The following is a 25870-nucleotide window of genomic DNA, read 5'->3' on the forward strand; positions in this document are numbered from 1 at the left end:
CCTGTTTATGTCTATCCGTTAATAGATAGATTAACGGTGTCTAATCCGTTAATGAGGAAAGATTAGCGAGAAAACTGTTCGACATTCGTGTCGTCCGTCTTATAATGAATCATGTAGGTTCTCATATTAGTTCTCAAATACACCCAGTTTGGCATTCCAGTGCCCTATTTTGATTAATTTTGTCTACCTCTTCTATCATTTCCAAAACGTTGGGTTAAAAAATTCAGTTGTCAACCGAGAGGAGCTGGCTAATTAACCAGTCAGAATTGTAGTAGTCGGAGACAAGCCAACTTTGATTAAAGCATTACGTCACCAGCTACTAAACACTGGGCACCAAATAGGTATTTAGACAGGGACTAAACCTTTTTACGTATGACGGAACAGGAGTCCTAAGCAAACATCATCCACAGGAGGACTTGCCCTTCTTTGGGTGAAAAAAGATACGCTCTTTCTCTTTTCGGATTTAGTCTAGAAGACAAACAGATACGGGGATCTTTTAAAAGGCCTTTTGTGGTCACGAGGGATCAAAGGTGCAGCACGGGGAATATAGTCAATGGGATTAGTGTGCCAGAGTTATACTTGTGAGCACAGCATAAGGCATGGAGTTGTGGGACCACTAGGTTCCACACCTGTCAACTAAACTTAAGGCAAAAAATAAAAATAAAATAGAATAGAATAGAATTAAAATACAATACGATACAATACCATGCAATAAAACAAAAACAAAATAAAATAACACGCCCTGGGTGGGGGTGAAGGGGGTCAAAAGGCATAAGCTTCCGGTTACAAAACAAGTAAGTCCTGGGGATGTAATGTACAGCATGGCCACCATCGTTAAAAATAGTGTGCTGTGTACTTGAAAGTTGCTAAAAGAGGAGATTTTAAAAGTCCTCCTCACACAAAAACCTTTTTTTGTAACTGTGTATGGCAATGCATGTTAACTAGACTTCCTGTGGTGGTCACTTCAGAATATACACAAATATCGAATCATTATGTCGTACCCCAGACATTTCCATGACACCGCAATTTTTTAAAAAGGGCCGATATTTATCTCACTGCCGATTTTAATTAGGCGGTTTTTTTGGGGGGTAATATAGCAATAAAACTAAAAACTAAAACTCTGAAGGAAAGCACTGCAAATGAAACATTTTTATCAGTCAATGGCCCAATGCCATTTGCAATGCAAAATACCCCCAACATTTCTTTCTTGTTCTTTGATAGTATTTTGTTTTATTTTTTTTTTATTTTTCAATGTTTATTTATTTTTGAGAGAGACAGGGTGAGCAGGGAAGGGGGCGAGAGAGAGGGGTCAGAGAATCCGAAGCGGGCTCTATGCTGACAGCACATGGCTCAATATGGGGCTCAAACTCACGAACCGTGAGATCGCAACCTAAGCCGACGTCTGGCGCTCAACCAACTGAGCCACCCAGGCGCCCCTACCCCCAACATTTCTTAAAACTCCCACTCCAGGGCCTTATCTCTTGGGTCCATTTCTCTGGGCCACCAGTGCGTTCCCACGTTCCAGCGCGTGTTGTGACAGCCACCAGGTTAGGAAGCAGTGAAATGGGCCCGAGTGAAGGAGGTCCTTACCTGACTGCACAACTCGAGGTTCTGGGAGTACACGGCAATCTGTCGTCTCGGCTGCTCTTCCTCCGACAGGTAGCTGGCCAGGAGGATGAGGACGTCAAAACCGAACTTGTCTGCAAATGCTTTCAAGTCGCTGCTGATATTGCTGTGAAACGTACAGTTCTGAAACAACAACCGGCAATTTGATATTAATGCCAACTGCCTGGCTTTGGGGAGTTGTGCCACCAATCTGTCCGGCGTTGCGATATTTCGTGACAGATATTCATTACCAGACACAAGCAAGATGGACACACAAGCTTGCAAACTCTCGTGCTCGGGCTTAAAATGACCTTTGCTTGTTTGTTTTCCTAACCCGGGAAAGGAAGGAGTCTTGGCCCTTATTAAGGTAGTTCAGACAAGGAACAAATATCTCAACAGGGTTTTTTTCCCCTAAAATATTTCTTTGAATGTTAACTTTGTAAAAACTACTTTTCCTTGTATTGTTCCTAGGATGTAGGAAAGGCTGCTGACTGTTATTACAACCTATCCCTAGAAAAATAGGAGGAAGTTGTTGTTCTTTATTTGTAATTGTTTCCCAATGATTATTACAACGCCAAGAAGAATCCCTAAGGATGAATCTAGCTGAGTTAATGGTATGCTTTTTATTCCAGGGTAGAAGTCTGGGAGATTTATGGAAGGACTCTGATGTCACATCTTCTTGCTCTAAGAGGCAGCTAAGAAGGAATGAATAATTGTAGAAAAGGAATGAATAATGGTGCTACAGAGCACCCAGACCTGTGGCTCACATCACCTTCAAAAATGTGCCCGTCTCTTTGAGGTTTATGAACTGCAGTGACAACCACTTTGTTGGCAGAGTCGTCTCTCTTTCTTAAAGAAGAGCAGTAAAGACCGTCGGTTAGGCATAATGCCTGGCACATACGAGCTGCTCAGAAAAATGTTTTTGAACGACTAGAGAGACTTACCCACAAAATCTGCCTTTGCTACATAAACCTCTATCCAGCATATATATTCGATCATCATATACAGTCTGTTGCGCTACTCAGTGAAAATCACCACCACGTGCACTCAAGAGATACAAATGACTCTGTTGATTTCTGTTCTGTTACAAAAGTCATCAGCACTATGCACGCCGCTGGCAAAGTATCAAAGCAATGCAGAAATACATAGCATCAGAAGTGAAAGAGCCAGGCACCCCCTCCTCAGCCACTTAGGGAGAGCTAGGCAGGGCACCGCACGTAGGTGCAGGTATTTTCCGCGCCCAGATTACTGTTTGTATGTGGTAGCTTCTCGAAACTAGTGGATTTCATATTTGTGCCTCAGATTATTTACCAGCCGCTTAGAATACCTGTAGCGCATGTAATCTGTAATTCTGCTGAGTTGAATCTCAAGGTCTCTGAGGCCCCTGAGAGGCCACATGAGACACCTGCCAGATGTGCTGGCCCAGCCCGTCACCAGCGTCCGCACCTCAAGGAATGTTTGTTGTCTCCTTCTGTGGCAGCCGGCTCTCTAGGCGTCTCACCAGACCATTTCACTTTTTGGTCACAAAGCGTTGCACAGGGGAACTCACAAAGCTCTCAGGATATATTGTTGCCGAACACTAAGGATCTATTGTACCGACTGGGTAATGAAATTCATGATGTTCAAATACAATAGCTTTTGGAAACATGGGTATCCAAAAGCATAGTGTCCGTTCCCATGCTTTTTATTTATTGTCCAAGTGTCATGATAACAGTCTTTAAACAGAAACTTAAAAAAAGTCCACTCACTCACAATAGAGGTAAATATTTAAGATATTTTTTAAAGTTGCACCTCCTATTATACACAATGTACATTCAATAGATGAAATTATTTCAGATCATCATTATCCCTCAAGACAACCTCCGCACTGAGCTTTCTGCCATCAAGAATTATAAAAGCAGACATTGGGGTGCCTGGGTGGCTCGGTCAGTTAAGCAGCTGACTCTTGATTTCGACTCAGGTCATGATCTCACGGTTTGTGAGTTCCGCGCTGACAGCAGGGAGCCTGCTTGGGATTCTCTCTCTCTTCCTCTGTCTCTGCCCCGTCCTGCATCCTCCAGACTGAAGGCTTTGGCCAAAAAGCTCAACAATTTTCCTTTCAAAATATTTTTTTCACTGTGTACATAAAATCCCCCATATGCAGTTATAAACCCTTGAAAGAAGGTCCAACATTTATTTCGAAGAGATTTTCACATTTCCTAACACCTGTCACAAGACTCCCAGCTAGGTCATTGGAACAAAAGAAGGCAGGTTTTACCGGTATCCGAGCACAAGATTAGGATTCATTACATTCAGCATTATTCAAAGCCATACTTGTGGAACATTTGCTATTCAAAACTGTTGGCTGAGCTTCAATCTGTCTGGATTCTTCTGTGTGAAAAGGACGGCTCTGGGATCTTGCTGGACTCAAGTCCAACAGCATTGTCAACACCAGCATCACGTTCAAATGCAGAGGCTCGGGCCATCCCCCAGACTTACTGAAACAGAAACTGCATTTTCCAAAAAATCCTGGGGGATTCAAACGTACATCGGAAATGGGAAAGCAATTTCAAGAAGGGAGGCATTTGTTCACCGATACGGTTTCCTATGAGAATCTGTCTTTGGATCCTTTCAACGTTGTCATTTTACTGGGACTTTTACTAACTCACACCATCGGCTCCTGGTTCCTCATACCATTTTCAACATAAAAGTCACCCCAGGAAGCGGGGTGTATTTCTGAGCCACTGTGTGGCAAGTTCTTATTTATTGGGTCCAGTATTGGGTCTCAGATCCTCTATTTTCATTATGTACCTCAAGAGGTTCTTAGGATCAAACTCCGTGGGGTGACACTCTCCCAGTTTTCCTCCGGGTGGCCCCCAAATCCATACGATCAAGGATTGAAAAAAAAAAATAAAGCAAAGATTTATGAGACTCCCTTAGGCACGTTGCATGTTACAGTATCTCCAGAACAGAGATCATCAACGACTGTGTCCTACCTACCCTCATAGAACTGTCCAAACCAGAGTGGATCTTCCTGGTGTTAGGATGTCAGGAGGATCGTGTTTAAAACCGAATCAAACGAGGGAATGAGTGAGAATCCTCGGGAATCTGGGAGGCAGAATCTGTTCTGCTTTTATGCCGGTGCTGTTTGCATAGGAGATAATTTATTATTGTCTTCTAGCTACGCAGGGAGTCATGTGCTGTGACGGCTCTTATGTTGCTGACAAGCTAGGCTGGCCCTGAATAAATAGCACTTTATCATCAACACAACCCAACTGTAGATACAGGTTGGCATTTTGTTCCCCCCCCCCCATCTGCCTTCTACCTGATAAATTACTGTGTTAGTTACATGTATACAAATACTATTTGTTAATCGGCTCAAATGTCTCCAAAATATCTCCTCCACCTTAAGTTAAAATTATATACATGTACGTAGGTATAGCTCACTCGGTTTGCCAAAGGTTTAGAAAATAAAGAGCTCCTACCTTAACTTACCACCCGTGCCCCACCACACGACCTCCCACATTTGCAGTATGACCCCCAGCCTGAGACTGCAACATGGAATTTACAAAGGTAATTTACTAATCATTAAGGCTGGAAACTGACTAGCAAAAACCCAGCCTATTCCAGTACATCAGTTAGGGACAAGGAGAAGTCCTCCTGGTCATCATCTTTGCCACTCATGGGTCCAAAGATTCGATCATTAAACATTTTTAGAGGGCGTGAGTCCTTTTGCCCGAGTGTTTTCCAGTTTGGGAATGAGTAGGAAGACCGGGAAATGTGGGGAGAAAAAGGTTTTATTATTTCCCAGCCAAAAGCTAGGGTGAGGTTGTTGTTCCCGATGACCAAGCACAGGGAGACAGAAATGCCACGGCTCTCCTGTAACATGACAACCGAGAGAGTGACGGTGAAAGTGTCCAAGAGATTGACTACATTTGTGGTTGAAAGTTCGCAGACAAACTCAGTGGAAAATTCCATTCCCTCCCAAAACCCTGATTTAGCTTTTTCCATCGCTCTGAAAAATTCAGTGTTCATGCTCCATGCTGATAGCTAGAGTGCATGATGTGAAATAAAGGTGATCTAAGTCATGTTCAGGAAACACCTGAGTACTTAAATGTGGATATTCCTTGAGAGAGAAAAACTCACTCTTGTTACATTGCTCCTGTATTTCTACCTTCTGTTGTCTCCTGGATCCTGCTGTCGGGTTTCTGCCTCCATCGTTCCCTTGAAACCGCTCTTCCCAAAAGTACCAATCGCTTCCAAGGTGCAAAATCCGAAAGTCGGCTTCCTGTTCCGACTCTATATGACTTCTCTGAGGAATTCCACGAGGGTGATCCTCCCTCCTTCTTGAAACACTTCATTCCTTTACTCTCCCGCCCTCACGTTCTCCTCAGTCTTCTCCCAGCGCCTCGCTACTCCTCTGTCACCTTTGCTGGCTCCTCGTCTTTTTCAACCTCTAAATGTTCATGCCTCAGATTGTGTTTCCACACCTCTTTCTCTTCTTTATCTCTACGTTCTCTTTGGGGACCTCATCCACCTGCATGGTTTTCAAATCACCTGTCTGCCAGTGACGACAAGCTTCATCCACCTGAACTCCACCCTTGTCGATCCACATGGTATTTCCAGGTAAATGTCTAATAAGCATCTCAAATAAAATGAAACCTACCTCCATCCCAGTTTCCTCCATATCATTAAATGGCCCCACCATGCACCCAATTACTTATAATCAGTCCTTCCTGCAGCATCAAAAGGGAGCTTTTAAAAATGTAAACAGAGGGGTGCGTGGGTGGCTCAGTCAGTTAAGCGACCAATTTTGGCTCCGGTCATGATCTTGTGGTCCGTGAGTTCAAACCCCGCATCAGTCTCTGTGTTGGCAGCTCAGAACCTGGAGCCTGCTTCATATTCTGTCTGTCTGTCTGTCTGTCTGTCTCTCTCTCTGCCCTCCCCTGCTCATGCTCTGTCTCTCTCAAAAATAAATAAACATTAAAAAATTTAAAAAAATGTAAACGACACTTCTCTGCTTAAACATCACTCAAAAGTTTCTCAATGCAATTATTATTATTTACTGTCGTTTTTTAAACGGGGAGGAGATAGTTCTAATGTCCTCAAAATCGAGTTATTATAAATCAGTGAGAAAAAGTAAACATGACCATAGAAAAACAATTGGATATAAGACATTCAGAATTGAAATACAAATGCCAATAAATATCTGAACTCATTGAGAATCAAAGAAATCTTTTGATAATAAAATATTTCATCTTCTCTTTTCTTATGGAAATGTGGTAAATAGTTCCAAAGGGGCATTCTCATATACTGTTGGAAATATATTCTTTTTTATTTTTTTACATTTATTTATTTTTGGGAGACAGAGGGCGACAGAGCACAAATGGGGGAGGGGCAGAGAGAGAGGGAGACACAGAATCCAAAGCAGGCTCCAGGCTCCGAGCTGTCAGCAAAGAGCCTGACGCGGGCTAGAACTCACAAACCACAAGATCGTGACCTGAGCTGAAGTCGGACGCTCAACCGACTGAACCACCCAGGCGCCCCAGAAATATATTCTAAAGAAATAATCAGATATACACGCAAAAGGTTTGTGGACAACGCTATTCACTGGATCATTACCTTGCTAACTAAAACTTTGAAATGACCTAAATGTTCAACAATAGAGAAATGGTTAAATTAATTACGAAAGAGTCGCACAAAAGAATAGTATGCTGCTATTCAGAATCATGCTATCAAAGAATACTTAATGACACAAGAAAACACTCAAGAGTGTAAAAGCAGAAAATAATTTCTGTAACATATCAAAATAGAATGTCATTTCTCGATGCATTCAAATCATGCATATTGAAATCTAATATATGATGGATATTAAAACACCCTGATGTGAAAGCTGTCATAATTTAGCCAATTGCCCAATTAAAATCTGACTGTGTCTCTGTTATTTTAGAGTGTTCCCTCCAAAGATACCAGTAAAGGCTCCGGACTCACCAGACATGAGCTGACCCTCTCTCCACTATTCATCAGCAGTGAGTGAGCGCGTTTACTTTATTCACTTCTCCAAGCTTTAGTTTCTTCATTTGTAAACCCCCATTTCATTGAGCTGGTGTGAGAATTAAGAACATGAACCTAGGGCATCTGCATGGCTCAGTCGGTTAAGCATCCTACTTCCGTTTTTGTTTTTTTTTATACATGCCCTAATGAACTTTATTTTTTTAATATAATTTACTGTCAAATTGGCTTACATACAGCACCCAGTGCTCATCCCAACAAGTGCCCTCCTCAATGCCCATCACCCACTTTCCCCTCTCCCCCACCCTTCCATCCACCCTCAGTTTGTTCTCTGTATTTAAGAGCCACTTTCGGTTTTGGCTCGGGTCATGGTCTCATGGTCATGAAATCAAGCCCTGAATTAGGCTCTGCTCTTACAGAGCGGAGCCTGCATGGGATTCTCTCTCTCTCTCTCTCTCTCTCTCTGCCCCTCCCCTGCTCACATGTGCACGTTCTCTCTCTCTCTCAAAGAAATAAACTCAAAAAAAAAAAAAAAAAAAAGAATTAAGAATAAGAATCAAAGAGCTGGCCCAGTGCCTAGCATGTAGCAGAAAAGTTAGGTCTCTTTCCGTTCCTGGTTTTTAAACTATCAAAAGGTCATTTGGAGAATTCACAAAATTGATCTGACTCACAGAAAGTATTTTATACATTTTGGTATGAGAACTGACTATCCCTATTAAAATTTCTTGCCTTGGGGCACGTGGGTGGCTCAGTCAGTTAAGTGTCTGACTTCAGTCCAGGTCATGATCTCATGGTCGTAATTTCGCGCCCTGCGTTGGGCTCTGTGCTGACAGCTCAGAGCCTGGAACTTGCTTTGGATTCTGTGTCTCCCTCTCTCTCTCCAAAATAAATAAACATTAAAAAATTAAAAAAAAAAAATTCTTGCCTTGTATCCTTTATAATACGTGTGAACTTTCGAATGATAATCACACACATTTTTAAGTCACTTAAGTGACTCACGTGAAAAAGTTTAAAAGGTGAGGGGATAGAGGAAGATACACAAAGTTAAGTGTGAAGCAAAGAGCTCAAATGTCCTTGACTGATAAGTGGATAAAGAAGATGTGGTGTATAAATACAAAGGACTACTATTCAGCAATCACAAAGAATGACATCTTGCCATTTGCAACAATGTGAATGGAACTAGAGGGTATTATGCTAGGCGAAATAAGTCAGAAAAAGACAAACATCATATAACTTCACTCATCTGAGGAATTTAAGATACAAAACAGATGAACATAAAGGAAGGGAAGCAAAAATAATATAAAAACAGGGAGGGAGACAAACCATAAGAGACTCCTAAATACAGAGAAGAAACTGAGGGTTGCTGGAGGGCTGTTGGGTGGGCAGGGGGATGCGCTAAATGCGTGATGGGCATTAAGGAGGACACTTGTTGTGATGAGCACTGGGTGTCGTACGTAAGTGATGAATCACTAAATTCTATTCCTGAAATCATTGTTACACTGTATGTTAACTAACTTGGATATAAATTTTGAAAAATAATAAAAAAATAAATAGTGTCAAAACCAAAAAAGAAATAAATACATAAATAAACATAAAAATTAAAAAAATAATGTAAGATCAAAGAATGGGTAAACAGTGATTATCTCATTAACAAAATCTTTATCTTTTTTTTTTTTTTTATGTTTATTTATTTTGAGAGAGAGAGAGCACACGAGCAGGGTAGGGGCAGAGAGAGAGGGAGAGACAAAATCCCAAGCAGGTTCCATCTGCACTGTCAGCACAGAGCCCCACGTGGGGCTCGATCCCAGGAACTAGACCATGACCTGAACTGGGATCAGGAGTCTGACACTTACCCGACTGAGCCACCCCGGTGCCCCAGAAATCTTTATCTTTGATTGCAAGTTACACTCAGTGAAGGAGCTTCTGTTTGCCAATACACAAATAATAGCTTTCAAGGCATCACAAAATTGCATGGTGATTTTTTCCTCCTGCGAAGTCACCATGGGTACAGCCTGCTCCCTCGTTGCCACTGTTTAACCTCCAAGTGCCACGTGCCCTTCAGTAGATTTTACTCCTTATGCTGATACTTTCTATTTCGCTCCAACATTCGGGATCATACACATAATCCAAAAATGGTTGTCTTTCTTACAAATTATAAATGAAATATATTGAGAAGGCTTTTACTAAACGAAATAAATTTTTTCTAATGTCATGGACCAGCTATTCCGGGATTCATTACGTTCGAGATTCTCTTCTTCTTGTAGGAAATAGAAAAAACAAGTGAGTAGGTCTTACTGGCGGGTAGGACAAAGATCATCACCAAGATTAAAACACAAGCCTGTACAGCTTCATTTTTTTGGCAAGAGTGAGTCTTAGAAACATAGTTTGACAATGCATAACTACCTTGCAAAGTGTAGTGACCAGCATGGATTGCTGAGTTACTGAAATTTAAGAGTATAGTTTGACATTTATACTCTGCACGGGTTTATTTCTAGACTGAAAACTATTTTTTTTTTCATCAAGATATAAGAAAAATGCTGAGGTGTGTACACAAATGTTCTAACTGAAAGCTTTATGATTTATGCTACCAAAATTCCGTTATGATGTTTAAAATATTCAGCAATAATAAAGTCTGATAATTTTGACAGGAAAATGATTTATGAGAACACAAAATGCATAAATTAAGAGATTTTATTTATTCTGTTTTTCATACACTCTTTAATTGGTAAGCAAAGATATTTCCCATGTTTTTTCCAGATGGCATTAAAAAAAAAAAAAAACCCAAAACTCTATTGTTCTTATTTTTATAAGCTAGCCAAGGCATTTTAGCAGTAAAAACTTCACTGAGTCTATTAAAACTAAATTATACATCATGTTTTGAAAACAGAGTCAGGCAGCACATAATACTTCGTAGCCAGAGAGAGCACTCTATTGTGAAAAGATTTTATGAAAATTAAAAATGCTATATTATATAAATGAGTATGTGATAGACATATATCAATATGATTTTCATTTAAACCAGTAGTATATTGCCTTCCATAATTTAATCAAGCTCTGAGTCTGCATTAAGCACAGGCTTTGCATCATCTCATTTAAACTTTATTTTTTAAAATTATTTAATAGAGAGAGAGAGAGAGAGAGAAAACGTGAGTGGGGGGGGGAGGGGCAGAGGGAGAGAAAAAGAATCTCAAGCAGGATCCAAGATCAGCACGAAGCCCAATGCAGAGCTCGATCCCAGGACCCTGGAATCATGACATTAGCCGAAATCAAGAGTCGGTCGCTCTACCGACTGAGCCACCCAGACGCCCCAAATCTCATTTAAACTTTAAGATGCCTGATGAGGTGGGTAACATCATCTTGTTTAGCACTGAGAAAATAGAGGCTTCGAGAAGTGAAGAAACCAATGTCATACAGCTCATCTGTGTGAAAAATGGGGCTCGAACCCATGTTCTAACCTCTAAATTATTCTTGAAAGAAAATTCTTCATCACCAAAGACACTACTAATGAATTCTGCTTTTAATTTAATAAAAAACATTTTTTTTTTGCCATGACTATTTAGTATTGATTCACCTTTGTTCCTATATACAAGCAAGCCACATCCTTGGTTTTAACCAGTGCTAATAATAATGAACTGCTTACATTTTTTGATAATTCAATATTATCATGCTTTATGACCAATCCAGTTTTCATCTACTCTATAAAATATAAGTGTAGCTGACCATTAACTATATGTATGAGCCTAAAATTGAAAACTTGCCCAAAGAAAGTGCTATGAAGAGGAAAGCTGTGATATTCCTGCAGCAATGTGTACTTTTAAGAAGCTGGGAATGCATACATACACAGAAAACATAAAAAACAGAACTGGCATGGTCACCGGTAACCCAGAACCACCCTCATGTAGTTCTTCTTCCTTTAGAGCTTTGACACACAATGGAAGAATCTCAGTTTACATTCAGGATGTAAACACTCACTATCTAAGGATGCTCCCAACATTACTTTTCGTCGGCTCAAAGACCCAGAGAAACCAGGAATTAGGGTTGCAGGAGGTGGATGGGGAGACACAAGAGGTAATTTTTGACCAAGAGGGAATGGGTGTCTTAATAGGAAATGTGAACGTTAACAAAGGAAGCCTCAATTGAGAATGAGGCCAGGGGGGCAGCGGGGGAAGCTCTCACACTCTATCACTTATTATTACCTGGAGACCCAACGGAAATAGACGGAGTTTGCACATAAACACTACTTTACTCCTCCAGCAGGAAGAAAGCTTTCCTTCCTTCCTCCCATTCCTCACCCCGCAAAAGCCCAGCCAGTGACAGCCTGTCACAACTCAGCCAATGAAAAGCCACAATACTACTCCCAGTTTACTCCAATGGACTTTTTGTTTATGGCAAACAGCCTTCCTGACTCCCCCCTTTCCTCTCTAAGAGAGTGCTCCTCTCCTTTGTTCCGCTGATTTACGTACGGTTTGCCATAGCTTGCCTGACCTGGATTGCAATTCTCTGCTATTCCCGAATAAACCCATTTTTGCTAGTAAAATAACCGGCACTTTTATTTTTTAAGGTTAACAGAAGAACCTACAATATCCCCATCATTTCCAGCAAAGTCCTCCTATAAAGGCATAGCCATCAAAGACACAATAATGTTAACAATCTGTAGACGCTTCAATGTAAGCACATCGTAAGTATTAGAGGAGAAACCAAGAGTCTTTCAATGACCCTAGTAAGATCATCATTTGGGTCAAGGAGCTCAAGAATAGAAGGAGGACACATGTTTGCTGAAAATGGAAAACTACTGTTTTCATGTCATGGGACAAATAGTTATTATCTCCTATACCCACATCAATGAAGAGAGAGAGAAGGGGAGGGGGGGCGGCGGGAATAGTTCATCTGGAAACACAGGTTTAAAATCAAGAACTTCTTAAAAAGAAGTGGGCCGGTTTCAGATCAACCTGAAATTAAGCAAGCTGAAGTCCTGCCCCATTCTCACTGTCTCCATCATAAAGAGAACCAACATTACAACAACAGAGAGATGCCCTGGAGAGAGATGTTTATATACTATACTTCACAAAGGAGATGTCCTAGGCAGATTCTCACCACTAGTTAAGAGTAAATTGATCCTTGCATGTGGGGAGGTTCCCAACCAATTAAAGACAAATAAGTCACGATCTCATTAACTAGCTCAGCCTAATTTACATTGTCTTTAAGGGCAGACCTATAATCATCAAGACTTTTCCATACGGTATGGATTTAAGGACTCGGCAGGAAAAGGGCTACACTGGTGTTCCCCCCCCCCCTCCCAAGGGCCCCTTTGTTACAATTTATGTGTCTTTATAAAGATTTCTGTATGGGAGTGAATAACTCAGGACCCACACATAATGGAAAAAACCCCTCATTAGTCATGCTTTATTTTTGAAATGGTGGAACCTGGGCAACACTCCAGCTACCAGATAATAATAACCGAATTATTTCCATAATTGTGTATAGATATTTAACAAAAAAAATCCCTGTTGGCTTGTTTTGAGCCATGAGCTTGAAAACGCACAGCTTTATTTATTTTTCTTGGTAAAAATAAATCATCTAGTTCGAACAATATTTCGAGAAAGCAGGAAACCTTCCTTCCTCTCTGGGTACCCTTTTCTGATTTATGGAAACCACCAGTCAAGTCTCTAGAGCACTAGCTGTACGTGTGCATCACACACACTTGTGATTTTTCTAAGCTGTGTCAATATTAACCTGACCAAATGAAGATCAAACTGTCTCTTTTGCTCCTCGCGCTCCTCACATGGGGAGCACAATATGGCTCTTGTCAGAGGTGCTTCATCATTTTGGCTCAAGGAAACTGTCAGTACAGTTTGGGATTCGTTCTTCATGGGCAGATATCCTGATGGGTCTAATGAAGCCTTTCTGCTGACAAGTCATTTGCTAAAAATACCCAACCATCATCACCAAGTTTAAGTGGAGGAATATGGTTGTGTCCCCTATGCTATCAACCCGATGGAAGCAATTCTCTAGAAGTCTAAAAAAATCTGTATGTCAAGGCACACGCCTCTCACCACGCATGTATGTGTTCTTGCTAGTTTCCATTTGCTCCCTGATAAACTTTATGACATTCTTAAATTGGAATATAATAGGATAAACACCAATCTCAGAGCACACACGCAGAGCCAGCAGTCTGTGTGTGCCATTTGTTGCAATCTAAGCTAATTACCAGAACCCCCCTCCTGCAAACAGATCCGCTCTGGGGTTTGTGGTTTTATTTTCACTTGGAGACGTCTGTGTGTAGGGATCTCAAGGAATTCATTTTCAGGAAGGACACTGTGTTGTCATGACTCTCTTGGTCCCAAGACACAGAAACTTCACTCAAACCGACTTCAGTAAAGAGAAAGTAAGAAGGATCTGGAGAGCATTCTCAAAAAAGCAAAGGAAGAACTGGGGGACAAGCTGGGAGGAGGGTAGGGGTTATCAGGGATTTGCTTTTCCTTCTCTTCCATTGGCTTCACTCTCCTCCCCTGTGACCAACTGGTTTCCTCTAGGTGCTAGGAAACAGGGACTACCTGAGCTCCAGTGCAAGACCTTTCGGTTTTAATCAAGGTTCATTCCCTCCTGGTTTTGAGTTTGAAAACGCTGGAGGAGGAATTCTGGTTGTTCCCACTTGGGTTGGGTGCCTTACTGTTGTACCAAGCAATTGAGGTAGATTGGGAAGACCACAAAACACAGATATGGTACTCATCATGACAAGGGGGATGGATAAGAGTCATTTCCTAGCTGAGGAGGCTGAGCTGATCAACCCACAGGTGGACACCCTAGCTATCAAGCACAAAGGACTCTCTCACACACACACACACACACACACACACACACACACACACACACACACCAGATAATTTCCCAAATCCCCAAGGGATGACAAAACAAATCTGTAAAAGTGTTAAGCTTATAAAATGGAAGTTATGCTTCATCAATCAAAAATACATAGGACCATCTAGTGAACCCAGGAAGAAGAGGCCAAGCCTGCTTCACCTTCCTTCTTTCAGGTCAATGCGAGGTATCCCTTTATTAGCCCCTGAAGACTTCGGATGCTCTGATCTCCCTTATAACTGTCAAAGTTGTATTGCTATTTGCACCATACATATGTGGCACTGAAATGCTTTAAATACAGAGGAAAAATGATCCACAGCCCCTACTTAAAAAGCCAAGAATATTTGAGACAGGAGTTGTATTTATGTGCTATCATTTTATACAAGAGTTATTTATAGAAGGGCTTTAAGCAGGCCAAATGCTGGGGGGAAAATCTGAATTCATAACAGATAAAAAGTAATAACTTTAGAGTGGCATTATGGACATTGTGGCTGGATGATTTTTTGTTGTGGGGGCTGTTCTGTGCATCGCAGGGCATTTAGCAGCCTCCCTGGGTTCTACCCACTAGATGCCAGTGGCAAACTCCCTCCCCGGGGTGTGACAAATATGTCTCCAGACATTGTCAAATGCCCCTAAGGGGCAAAAAAATGCCCTAATTAAGTACAACTTTGGAGAATAATAGTGGGAGAGTCTTGCAAACTTAATAACTCAAATCTCATCCAACTTTTTCAGAAACATTACTGCATTAAGCAAGACATATCATTCATTCCAGCTGGCTTAAGAGGCAGGTGAACAAAATGAGGGGTGGGGACATCTACATGACTACATTGCACGCATCAGCCAAATATTTCCTTTTTCTAAGCTGGTAAAAATAAAAAATTTCCATCAATTGTCTTTTAGTTTATATTAGTATGCTTATAAGATAAATAGCATTTTGATTCTCTCAAACAAAGAAAAAGCAGGATGATTAAAAAAAAAAAAAAAAAAGAGCCAGGATTTGACTAAAACATCTTCTTCCTGTGCCAGGAAAATAAGGTTTTTCTCAGGGTGTTTTCCAGAGGTTTTTTTAGTCTAAAAAAAAATTGTATCAATCCAGGTCAAGTTATGGGTAAATAAGGCCTTTTTAAACACCAAGCTTGATATTTGGGGTTCCTGAAAATGATATACTCATCTTTTAACTCTTTCGTGGGAACCCCCAAACATGGTGGGTATTGAGGGCAGTGCAACATGTCTGGGACACTGTGAGTATTCAAAGAATGGCTAATATCTTTGTCTGATAACAGGCTACATGGAAAAAGTCATCAAAATCCATTTCCTTATTAATAAATATTTTTAAAAATTGATTTATTTATTTTGAGAGAGAGAGAGGGCGCGAGGAGGGAAGGGAGGGACAGAGAGAGGGAGAGACAGAAGATCCCAAACAGGCTCTCAGAGCCTCCGTCAACATAGAGCCCAACTCGGGGCTCGAACTCACGGACCATGAGATCATGACCTGAGCCGAAGTCGGCCGCTCAACCGACTGAGCCACCCCGGCGTCCCTCAGTGTTTCCTTTCTATTCTCTAGCCACTGAGTGAAATTTCATAGTCACCGGGAAAACCCAAATTCCAAAAATAAATGTTCACATCTCATTTTTAAAGTAAGTAGCTCTAATGCTCCCAAGGGAGCAGATTTTGAAATGTAGTGCATAAAAGCAAGGGTTTTGAAATCTGACAGCCCAGCGTTCAAATCATGGCTCAACACCCTGTTATCTCTGCGCCCTCGGGCGAGTTTCTTGATCGTGCCAGGCTTCAGTTCCTTCATCTGGAAGATAAAGGTAAAACCTACTTTACAAGATGAGATCATCTGTACAATGCTTAGTCTGGGATCTCTGAGAGTCAACCGTCAACTACAGGGTGGTACAGCCGCAGCAGGACCAACAGCTACAATTATTTTAATGGTAATTCTGTCAATTAGGTCATTAAAAGTTATCCGTCTTCAGGCACCTGGGTGTCCCAGGCGGTTAAGCGTCTGACTCTTGATTTCTGCTCAGGTCATGATCTCATGATTTCTGGGTTCAAGCCCCAGGTCGGGGCTCTGGGCTGACAGTGCAGAGCCTGCTTGGGATTCTCTCTCTCTCTCTCTGCCCCTGCCCTGCTCTCCCCCCCTCCTCAAAATAAATAAATAAACTTAAACCCTCTAAAAAAATTAGAGAAAAAAGTCCGTTTCTTGATTTGTCTTTTTCCCCCTTTGCTCATTTGTTTTAGTTCTTAAATTCCACATTTGAGTGAAATCCTATGGTATTATATGTGTTTCTATGATTGCCTTATTTCACTTAGCATTATATTCTCTAGCTCCATCCATATCATTGCAAATGGCAAGATTTCATTCCTTTTTAATGGCTGAGTAATATTCCATTGTGTATATAAACCACATCTTTATGCATCAACTGCTGAACACCTGGGCTGCCTTTGTGTCTTGGCTATTGTAAATAATGCTCTATGATAAATAGTCATACATAATCTAAATATACATAATCTAAATAATACATGGGGATACATGTATTCCTGTGAATTAGTGTTTTTTTCGGGGGGAGGGGGGTGCAAATACCCAGTAGTGCAATTGCTGGATCGAGGGATAGTTCAATTTTTAATTTTTGGAGGAACCTCCATACTGTTTTCCACAATGGTTGCACCAGTTTGCGTTCTCACCAACAGTGCGTGAGGGTTCCTTTTTCTCTACATCCTTGCCAAGAGCTGTTGTTTCTTGTGTTGTTGCGTTTGGTCATTTTGACAGGTGGGGGATATCTCATTGTAGTTTTGATTTGCATTTCCCTGATGGTCAGTGATGATGAACATCTTTTCAGGTCTGTTGGCCATCTGTCTGTCTTCTTTGCAGAAATGTCTGTTCATGTTTTCCGCCCATTTTTTAATTGGATTTATTTTTTTGGACGTTGAGTTTTAGAAGTTCTTTAAATATTTTGGATACTAACCCTTTATCCAGTGTGCCATTTGCAAACATCTTCTCCCATTCCATCGGTTGCCTTGTAGTTTTGTTGATTGTTTCCTTTGCTGTACAGAAGCTTTTGATTCTGATGTAATCCCCATAGTTTATTTTTGCTTTTGTTTCCCTTGCCTCGGGAGACGTATCTGGAAAAAAGTTGCTAAGGATGATGCTAAAGAGGTTACTGCCTGTGTTCTCTTCTAGGATTATTTTTATAGTTTCAAGTCTCATATTTACATCTTGAATCCATTTTGAATTTATTTTTTTAAGTTTATTTATTTATTTTGAGATATATAGAGAACCCCAAGCAGGCCCTGTGCTGTCAGCATGCAGTCTGACATTGGGTTCGAACTCGTGGAGCATGAAATCACGACCTGAACTGAAACCAAGAGTCTTAGGGTTAACCGACTGAGCCGCCCAGGCACCGTATTTTGATTTTAGTTTTGTGTGTAGTTTTGTGTAAAAAATAGTATACACAAACTCTACTAAGCGGTTTAATTTCCTTTTTTTGCATGTTGCTGTCCAGCTTTAAAGGGGGACATTTGAAAAATAAATGTTTTATTATGAAATAAGGTCAATTTCATGTGATTTCAAATGTAAGATTGGGTATTCATTTTTAATTTTTTCGAGTAGAGCTAAAATATTTCGATAGACCTAAAATATTTTTTGGGCATGGGTCTGTTGGAGCTGTCATCTTCTTTGTTGCATAAATCATACATATAAAGTATACCTTTTAGTGTCTAATTTTAGTTTCATTCATATAGAATAAAAACTTAGACACATGTGAGACAATTTAAATGTAGACTCCTTCTGCCTTGTTACAATCCCTTCCCAATTTCTTATAGCTGCATTGCCCTGATTTGAAAGAGTATGTTTCATTTCACTGAGTCTTTCCAAAGCATTTATCTTAGAAATAACTATCTTTCCTACTCCTATTCCAGTTTCTTTAAAGTGTGTGATTATATCACCCAGTACAACTGGTATAAACAGGTTTGGGACCAAACACAGCTGATTCTTGGTAAACACTGAATTCAGTTAAAGGGTCCACCCGCCCCTGTGCATTCTAGAGAGTTTTCAGTGTGCCGGAAGCATTCAACTGGGGTCATCAGTCAGTACGTATCACAGAGCATGATGGAGAATGCATTCAGTTCAGCACATTAGTTAAGGGAAGCTCAAGACAGCTTCTGCTACCATTGACAAGGTATACATCCTCATCGCTCAAAAATAAGGATTTCGAGTCACAGGACACATTAATCCAGAGCTCTCAAACTTTAATGCATATCACCGGGGGATCCTGTGAAAATGCAGATTCTTCATTAGCAAGCCAGGGACGGGGACTGAGATTCTGTATTTCTACAAGATGCCGGGTGAACTCTGTGATGCTGGTCTGTGGACCACATTGTGAATAGCAGGATATTAAGCACTGCTGTAAGAAGCTATCAGAAAGGGAAGCTATAAAAAAGGAGGGGCCCTTCCTGAAAGGAAACGCAAGAAGGATGGATGCTCACAGTGAATCTGGAAGGAAATGTTGACGACTCCTCACATCTTTCTCTCTTGTGAAAAATGAGAAGTCCAGAGATTGGAGGATTTATCTAAGCCCAGTGCAGGAGCCTAAATGTGAGCGAGGACACGATTTCAAACTGAGAATACGGCAAGGGGGCAAGGGTTTGCGATTACTTGTGGTTAGGCACCGAAGCAAACCTCCTTGGCTTATAGGAAAGGAGTCCAACATGCATACCAGGACACCTCCACCACTCCCGGCGCCAGCAAATGCCCATGCATATCTGTCATTGAAAATTGCACTTGGACACATTCTCCAGGAAAGGGGGTGACCTGAAGCTGCAAAGTTTCTCTTTTTCTATTCTGGTCTGGAATCTCTAAGAATCCACCCCCCCACCCCACACACACACACCCTGCCTCAATAACACACACACACACACACACACACACACACACACACACACACACACACACTTTGACTTTTTTTTTTATGTTTATATTTTTATGTTTTTCCTAGGGCCTGGGATGTCCATTAGTGAGGCTCACAGAGCATCCATCTTCCCTACTGCCGGCTTCCGGCACGTCTCCAGAAGACAGCACCTGCTGAGGTGGACTGAGTGAGGGAGAAACAGACCTCCAGTGACCACTGACAATGGTGTCTCAAACTACTTGGTGAGCAGGGACCATAGCTAGGGTGGCTTCTGTGCCCTCGGAAGTATCTTCTTTTCATAGTGCTAACAGTATCGGAATGAACATATTACCCAACGTAAACAAATGAAAATTAATAGCATCTCTTAAAATCTGGATAAAACAGCTTAAAAGTTCAAGGCAGATGTTTGACACCGCATCTAAAGTACCGGCCATGGGTACTTAACATTAGAACACTGACCCACCCGATTAAGAATCCAGGGAAGGCTTCCCGGCAGCTTTCTGCACTGAGCCTCACCCCTCCACCCAGGGAGGGGGAAAGGGGAGATCCACAGAAGTACTTCTCAACACAGATTGAGGCTTCTGCTTCTCTTCTCTATCTGTGTCATTTATATCGATCTTTTTAGTTTTTATTTACATTCCAGTTAGTTAACATACAGTACAATGTTAGTCTCAGGTGTACAACTTAGTGATTCAACACTTCTGGTACAAACACCCGTTGCCCATCACAAGTGCACTCCTTAATCCTCATCCCCTCCTTCACCCATCTCCCCCCCTCTGGTGACCATCAGTTTGTTCTCTATGGCTAAGGGTTGGCTTCTTGGCTTGTCTCTCTCTCCCTCTCTCTTTTTGTTCCCTTTGCCCATTTGTTTTGTTTCTTAAATTCAAGGAAACAATCGCCAAAACTAAAAGGCAACCTATAGGGCCGCCTGGGTGGTTCTGTCGGTCAAGCATTCAACTTCGGCTCGGGTTGTGGGTTCGAGCCCCGCGCCGGGCTCTGGGATGACAGCTCAGAGCCTGAAACCTGCTTCAAATTTTGTGTCTCCCTCTCTCTCTGCCCCTCCCCTGTTCACACTCTGTCTCTCTCTCAAAAATAAATAAACTTTTAAAAGAATAATAAAAAATAAAATAAAATAAAATAAAATAAAATATTTAAAAAAATAAAAGGCAACCTACAGAATGAGAGGAGATATTTGCAAGTGACATACCTGATAAAGGGTTAGCATCCAAAAATCTATAAAGAACTTATAAAACTCAACACTCAAAACCCAAATAATCCAATTAAAAAATGGACAGATGTGCATGGACATTTTTCCAAAGAAGACCTACGGATGGCCAACAGACACATGAAAAGACGTTCCACTGATGGTATATCATTTATACTGACTTTAAAAATTTTCTGAATGTAGCCTAGAAAATAACAGTAGGGTCATTTCTTTACCTGCTGACAGAGACCACTCTTCTACCTGAGTATGCCAACAGGTATGGATCCTTGGGAGGCGACAAGAAGCGAGCTTTTTGCCTCCTGTGGGCTGGGCTCAACCTCCCCAGTACCATCCGAACACATACAGACAATGGCACTGCTCCAACCTCTGAAGAACAGACAGCAAACAGCTTTAAGGACTAAAATGTATTGACGAGCTATCGACGAGCAGAGCTTTCCCCGAACTAGAAACCTCTGACTTTGTTATTTCTTTATACAGTTTCTCTGGAATCATCAAAAGACCACACAGATCTTTCTTTAGATTCTTAAGAGCCTAAATGGATGTGACATCTAAGACAATTAAAATCCTCACTATGTTTCGGGACAATCCTACGAATTCTTTATAATATCGGGGGTCAGATAATTGGTTGGTTTGTCTTTATCTTTCCATGATTTCCTCCCCAGCACTATAAGATACAGTGAGTTTCATTTTATTCTTGTAGGGCTTTTGTTGTTATTAATTTTGTGGTGCATAAGGTCATTTTTTTCTTAAAGCAATCTCTTTCTAAAAGGCTTTAGGTTTTCTCTTTCTGAATCACAGGGAGCACTAACAATTTAAATAATCCAGGAGCTCAGAGTTAGTTTGATTAGAGAAGAGGTCTTTTTTTGAAGACCTTCTATGTAGGGGGTTCAGGTTAAGTACAATTGAGTAGAATGGTAAATCAAATCCGGGCATGAGGCAAAGGAGTTGGTTTTTTCTCTGTGTCCAGACGATGATCTCCCTTCCTTCCGTCAAAATGAGAGAGGTATTTTTAAAGTCCCATAAAGTTGTGATAATCAATATATCAATGTTATAATAATTATAACAATATATTATAGACTATTTATTAATTACTATTATTAACATAATATTAATGTTAATACTGTTTATATATAATTATATATTTGTATAATTACTAATAATATTAATACATCGTTATCAATATAATATTAATTGCAATAATCAATGTTATAATAATTCTAATACAAAAGGTTGTTCAGGGGCTCCTGGCTGGTGCAGTCGGTTCAGCATCCAACTCGTGATCTTGGCTCAGGTCATGATCTCACGGTTTGTGAGTTCAAGCCCTGCATCGGGCTCTGCGCCGATGGTGCAGAGACTGCTCGGGATTCTGTCTCTCCTCTCTGATCCTCTCCTGCTTGTGCACCTGCTCTCTCTCTTTCTCTCTCTCTCAAAATAAATAAATAAATAAATAATACACAAAAATTAAAAAAAAAAGGAGAAAGGAAGCTCAGAAGCTAGGGTCTATCGGGGACAGAAGAGAAGGTGATAAAGGCACAAAAAATGTTTAGATTCTAAATTTATAGGACGGACAAGAGAAAAGATGGTAACGCAGGGAAGAAAGGAGGAACCCTGGCTTTGAAATGCGCCAAACTCTGATCCGATTCTCAGCTCTGTCACTTTTCGTTACACAACTTTGGGTAAGTTACTTAGCTTCTAAGCCTTGGGATATTGTTAATAATAAATAGTTTAAAATAAAAAGAGGGGTTGAGTTTGTCATAAACAGAAGGAATTTTGTCTATTATTCCTTCCTTTGAAGAACTATGACTAGAGGGACAAATCCATAATTTATGAGAACCTATGCAGTGATTATAATAACAGAACTGGACAATTTCAGGAGCAGAGGCTGCTTTAAGAGAACCTTTTTCATTTTTTCCCCCTAAATCATTACTTATTACATTTTAGAAACACAGCCCCTCTTTTTGTGCATGTTACTTTTTTTTCCCCTCATTCATCATAACTGATGGGTTGCTTCATGTTGGCTGAAAATTAAGTCACTGAGACACCACCTACCAGATGGACTCCTAGAAACCAAGGACAGGGAAATCGCAGAAATAACTAGAAGACTGACAATGGGAGGATTTAGGATCACCTGTTCAGCTACACCAGCCTAGAAAGCTATCACTGAACAAAGGTTAACATGCAAAGAATCAAAACCTAAAAGTGCTACGACATTCAAGGGCAGAGTCTGATTTTATGTCTAGAAAGAGACATTGGCTTTTCTAACCATGATCAGTAGTCTTAATTGACGTTTACCAACTCTCTAGCTGGTCATAAGATACAAATTAGTGATATCCATTTAATAGGTGAGAAAGTTGAGGCTCAAGAAACTTCAGGAATATTCCCAATGTCACACATAGTTATCTGATGGTAGAGGAGGAACTGGAACCCAGATTTTCTGAGCTTTGTTCTAGTACATTTGAATGTATTATTTGTCCTCGTTTGAGGTTGAATGCCATGTCTGATATGAACACAAAAGGAAATGAATTTAGATTGTCTTTCTTTAAAAAAAATTTTTTTAATGGTTATTTATTTTTGAGAGAGAGAGAGACATAGACAGAGCATGAGCAGGGGTTGGAGCAGAGAGAGAGAGAGGGAGACACATAATTCAAAGCAGGCTCTAGGTTCCAAGCTGTCAGCACAGAGCCTGATACGGGGCTCAAACCCATGAACTGCGAGATCGTGACTTGAGCTAAAGTAGGATGCTTCACTGACTGAGCCACCCAGGCACCCCAAGATTATCTTTCTTTTAATCACTTCTCATTCTCTTATTGTAATTTAAGGAGAAAATAGCAGGAGCCAAATTGTGACAGTTGACAAAATTACTTTGCAGCCTCATAGTTTAGTGGTGTGTGTGTGTGTGTGTGTGTGTGTGTGCGCGCGCACACACACACACGAACATGCACACTTGAAAACTTTTAAGAGAGTTTCTACATACATTTATTTTCAGAAATAGTATAAGCACTGTGGTGGTAAGCACTCCAGAGACTTGGTGTGGGTGTGTGAATTAAACATACCACAAAGTTAGGTAAAATGTCATATGATGTGCCCTATGTCATAGATAATCTCTCGTCTGGTATCTAAAAGAAAGAGGAAGTCATGTTGCTAACTCCTAGAAGGACAACATGAACAGGAGTAATTCATGGCTGGCTTCAGCCTTGAGCTTTCCAGTATTCCAGTGTCTGAATATGGCATCGGGGGAGGTCTCAATGGAAGCATTTATAGCATCACCAACTGCCCAGAGAACCATAAGCCATCCTACCCTCCACAATGACCCAGAAAAAGTCACATGTGTGGCAGAGCCTTGTATTTTATGGGACAGGTATGAAGTGGAAGGTAGAGAGGTACAGGAAGATACAGGAAGGTACAGGAAGATACAGGAAGGTAGAGAGTCTATCCTTGTTTCTATTCTCACCAAGTCCAGCTACCAGCAAGGGCAGCCACGGTCTTTTCCTGTGTAGCTATAACCTTTCTTGATGAGATAAAACAAGAAACATGCTTATTTGTAGGCTTTCTATAAATAGAAGCACAAGGGGATACCTTATGCCTTCTCTTCTTTATTTAAAGGTAAGAGTCTATAAGTAAGCCGGCAGGTTGATGAGTCTAGGAATTATCAAGCTTTGGCAGTTGGCTGCCTCCAGCTCCATCCGTTCTTGAGAGGGGTACAGATGATCCCTCAAACCAAGCTCAATATTGAATCACTGGTGGTGCTTGACTTCACTACTAACATCAGTGAGAGCAGACATCTCTATCAACTACTCTAGGGCACCCCGTAAGGGCGTAGAGCACAGGACCCTACAAAAAGATTATAGGTCCCATAGTCAGAAACCTCACCAGGAGCTATCTACTTTAGCAACATAGCCTCAGGTACAAATTTACATGCAATAATTCATATTCTACCAAATAAATCCCAGGCAAACAGAGTAATGCAAAAACACATTTCCTGCTGTCAAGAAAATTTCTGGCAAAATTAATCAACCATTCATCCATTCAGGCTCTTTGCATACCCTTTTGTCAAAGAGGGAATACTAAGAGATTTCTTTTCTCTTCCATGCACTCATTTCAATGAATTGAAGAATCCATCAAGCTTGAGTTGATTTATTGAACTGTCTCGGAGCTCAGCGGTACGACTACAGCAAATGAACTGGTAACTTCTCCTAAAACCAGCAGCGATTCGACTCAACAATATCTGATTTCTTTAACTCTTTGCAATTCCAGATTTAACTTATTCTTGCAGTTTAGCTCCAGGCACGCTGACTTTCAGTGTATTTCCAAATAGGACAAATTTGGGATAAAACCTTGCGCGCTCGCGCACATCGTTTAGTGTTCTGGTGGCAGTAATCAAAGCATATAGATTCTAAGACCTCTTCGTTTGAGGGACTTTCAAAGCACATCGATGTTAGGCAGTTTTTCTTTTTTTTAAAAGGGACTATTTAAAGACTTACGGCTTTTCTCTCACGCAAAACTATTGGTTCTGGTGGTTAATGTGTAAAGCTAACACTGATGACCAGTCACTTTGGCTCAGAGCACTAAAGACACATACATTTCTTATTTTTGTATTTATTTTAATCATTCTACCAGGTGAGGAGAATCACCACAAGGAGATATGTGAGGCATAAACACGAGAGAGAAACCCAACCGACATCTCAACATGGGTTTTCTCACCAAACCTCGTCCACTGAGCCCCACGGAGCCCATTTATCACATACCAGCTTTGCATTTTTCTTTGTAAAGATATATGACCTTTGCCTATTAGATTTCATTAGCGGGGCACCATGCAAGGCGCCTTTGCACATGGCAGGATAGAAAACTCAACACCCTCGCCTGAAGGATTTGTGGGAGCGAGCTCATCTTCAATCTTTGTCCCTGGGAGGCACTTTTAACACCTGCCAACCACAGCACTATCATCAGAAAAACATTTAGAGATTTATCTTCGGGCTGGTAATTATAAGAGATAATTTGTTTGGAGTATGGATAAAGTTGGTCTAGCATAAACAAACTAGAGGCTCAAATTACATGACGAACCTCATTAACTATTGATTTAACCACTGCGGGTCTGTAAGCTCCGTGACATTCTCTGAAGATGGCAGGTTCCCAAGCGAGCACCTTGGCCTAAACATTCCTGGGAGGTGAGGGATGCATCTTGGGGCCCGCTCAGAGTCATCCTGGCTTTCATCGTTCTCCTTCTTCCTTTGAGGGTCCAGCTCTGGCCCCTCACGTTTAGAACTCTGAACACGAAGCACTG

General features: G+C 41.0%; 1 protein-coding gene across 4 annotated transcripts in view; it reads right to left on the reverse strand.

Moving 5' to 3' along the window:
* Positions 1-25870, reverse strand: part of PRUNE2 (prune homolog 2 with BCH domain) — a 278459-nt gene that overhangs the window by 88820 nt on the left and 163769 nt on the right. For all 4 annotated transcript variants that reach the window (XM_015535442.2, XM_042963395.1, XM_042963394.1 and 1 more), the window contains exon 7: positions 1591-1749. In XM_015535442.2, the coding sequence (XP_015390928.2) occupies positions 1591-1749 (159 nt within the window). The remainder of the gene's footprint in view (positions 1-1590; positions 1750-25870) is intronic.

This window comes from Panthera tigris, chromosome D4 (assembly GCF_018350195.1).
Source record: "Panthera tigris isolate Pti1 chromosome D4, P.tigris_Pti1_mat1.1, whole genome shotgun sequence".
In the NCBI taxonomy this organism is placed as follows: domain Eukaryota; kingdom Metazoa; phylum Chordata; class Mammalia; order Carnivora; family Felidae; genus Panthera; species Panthera tigris.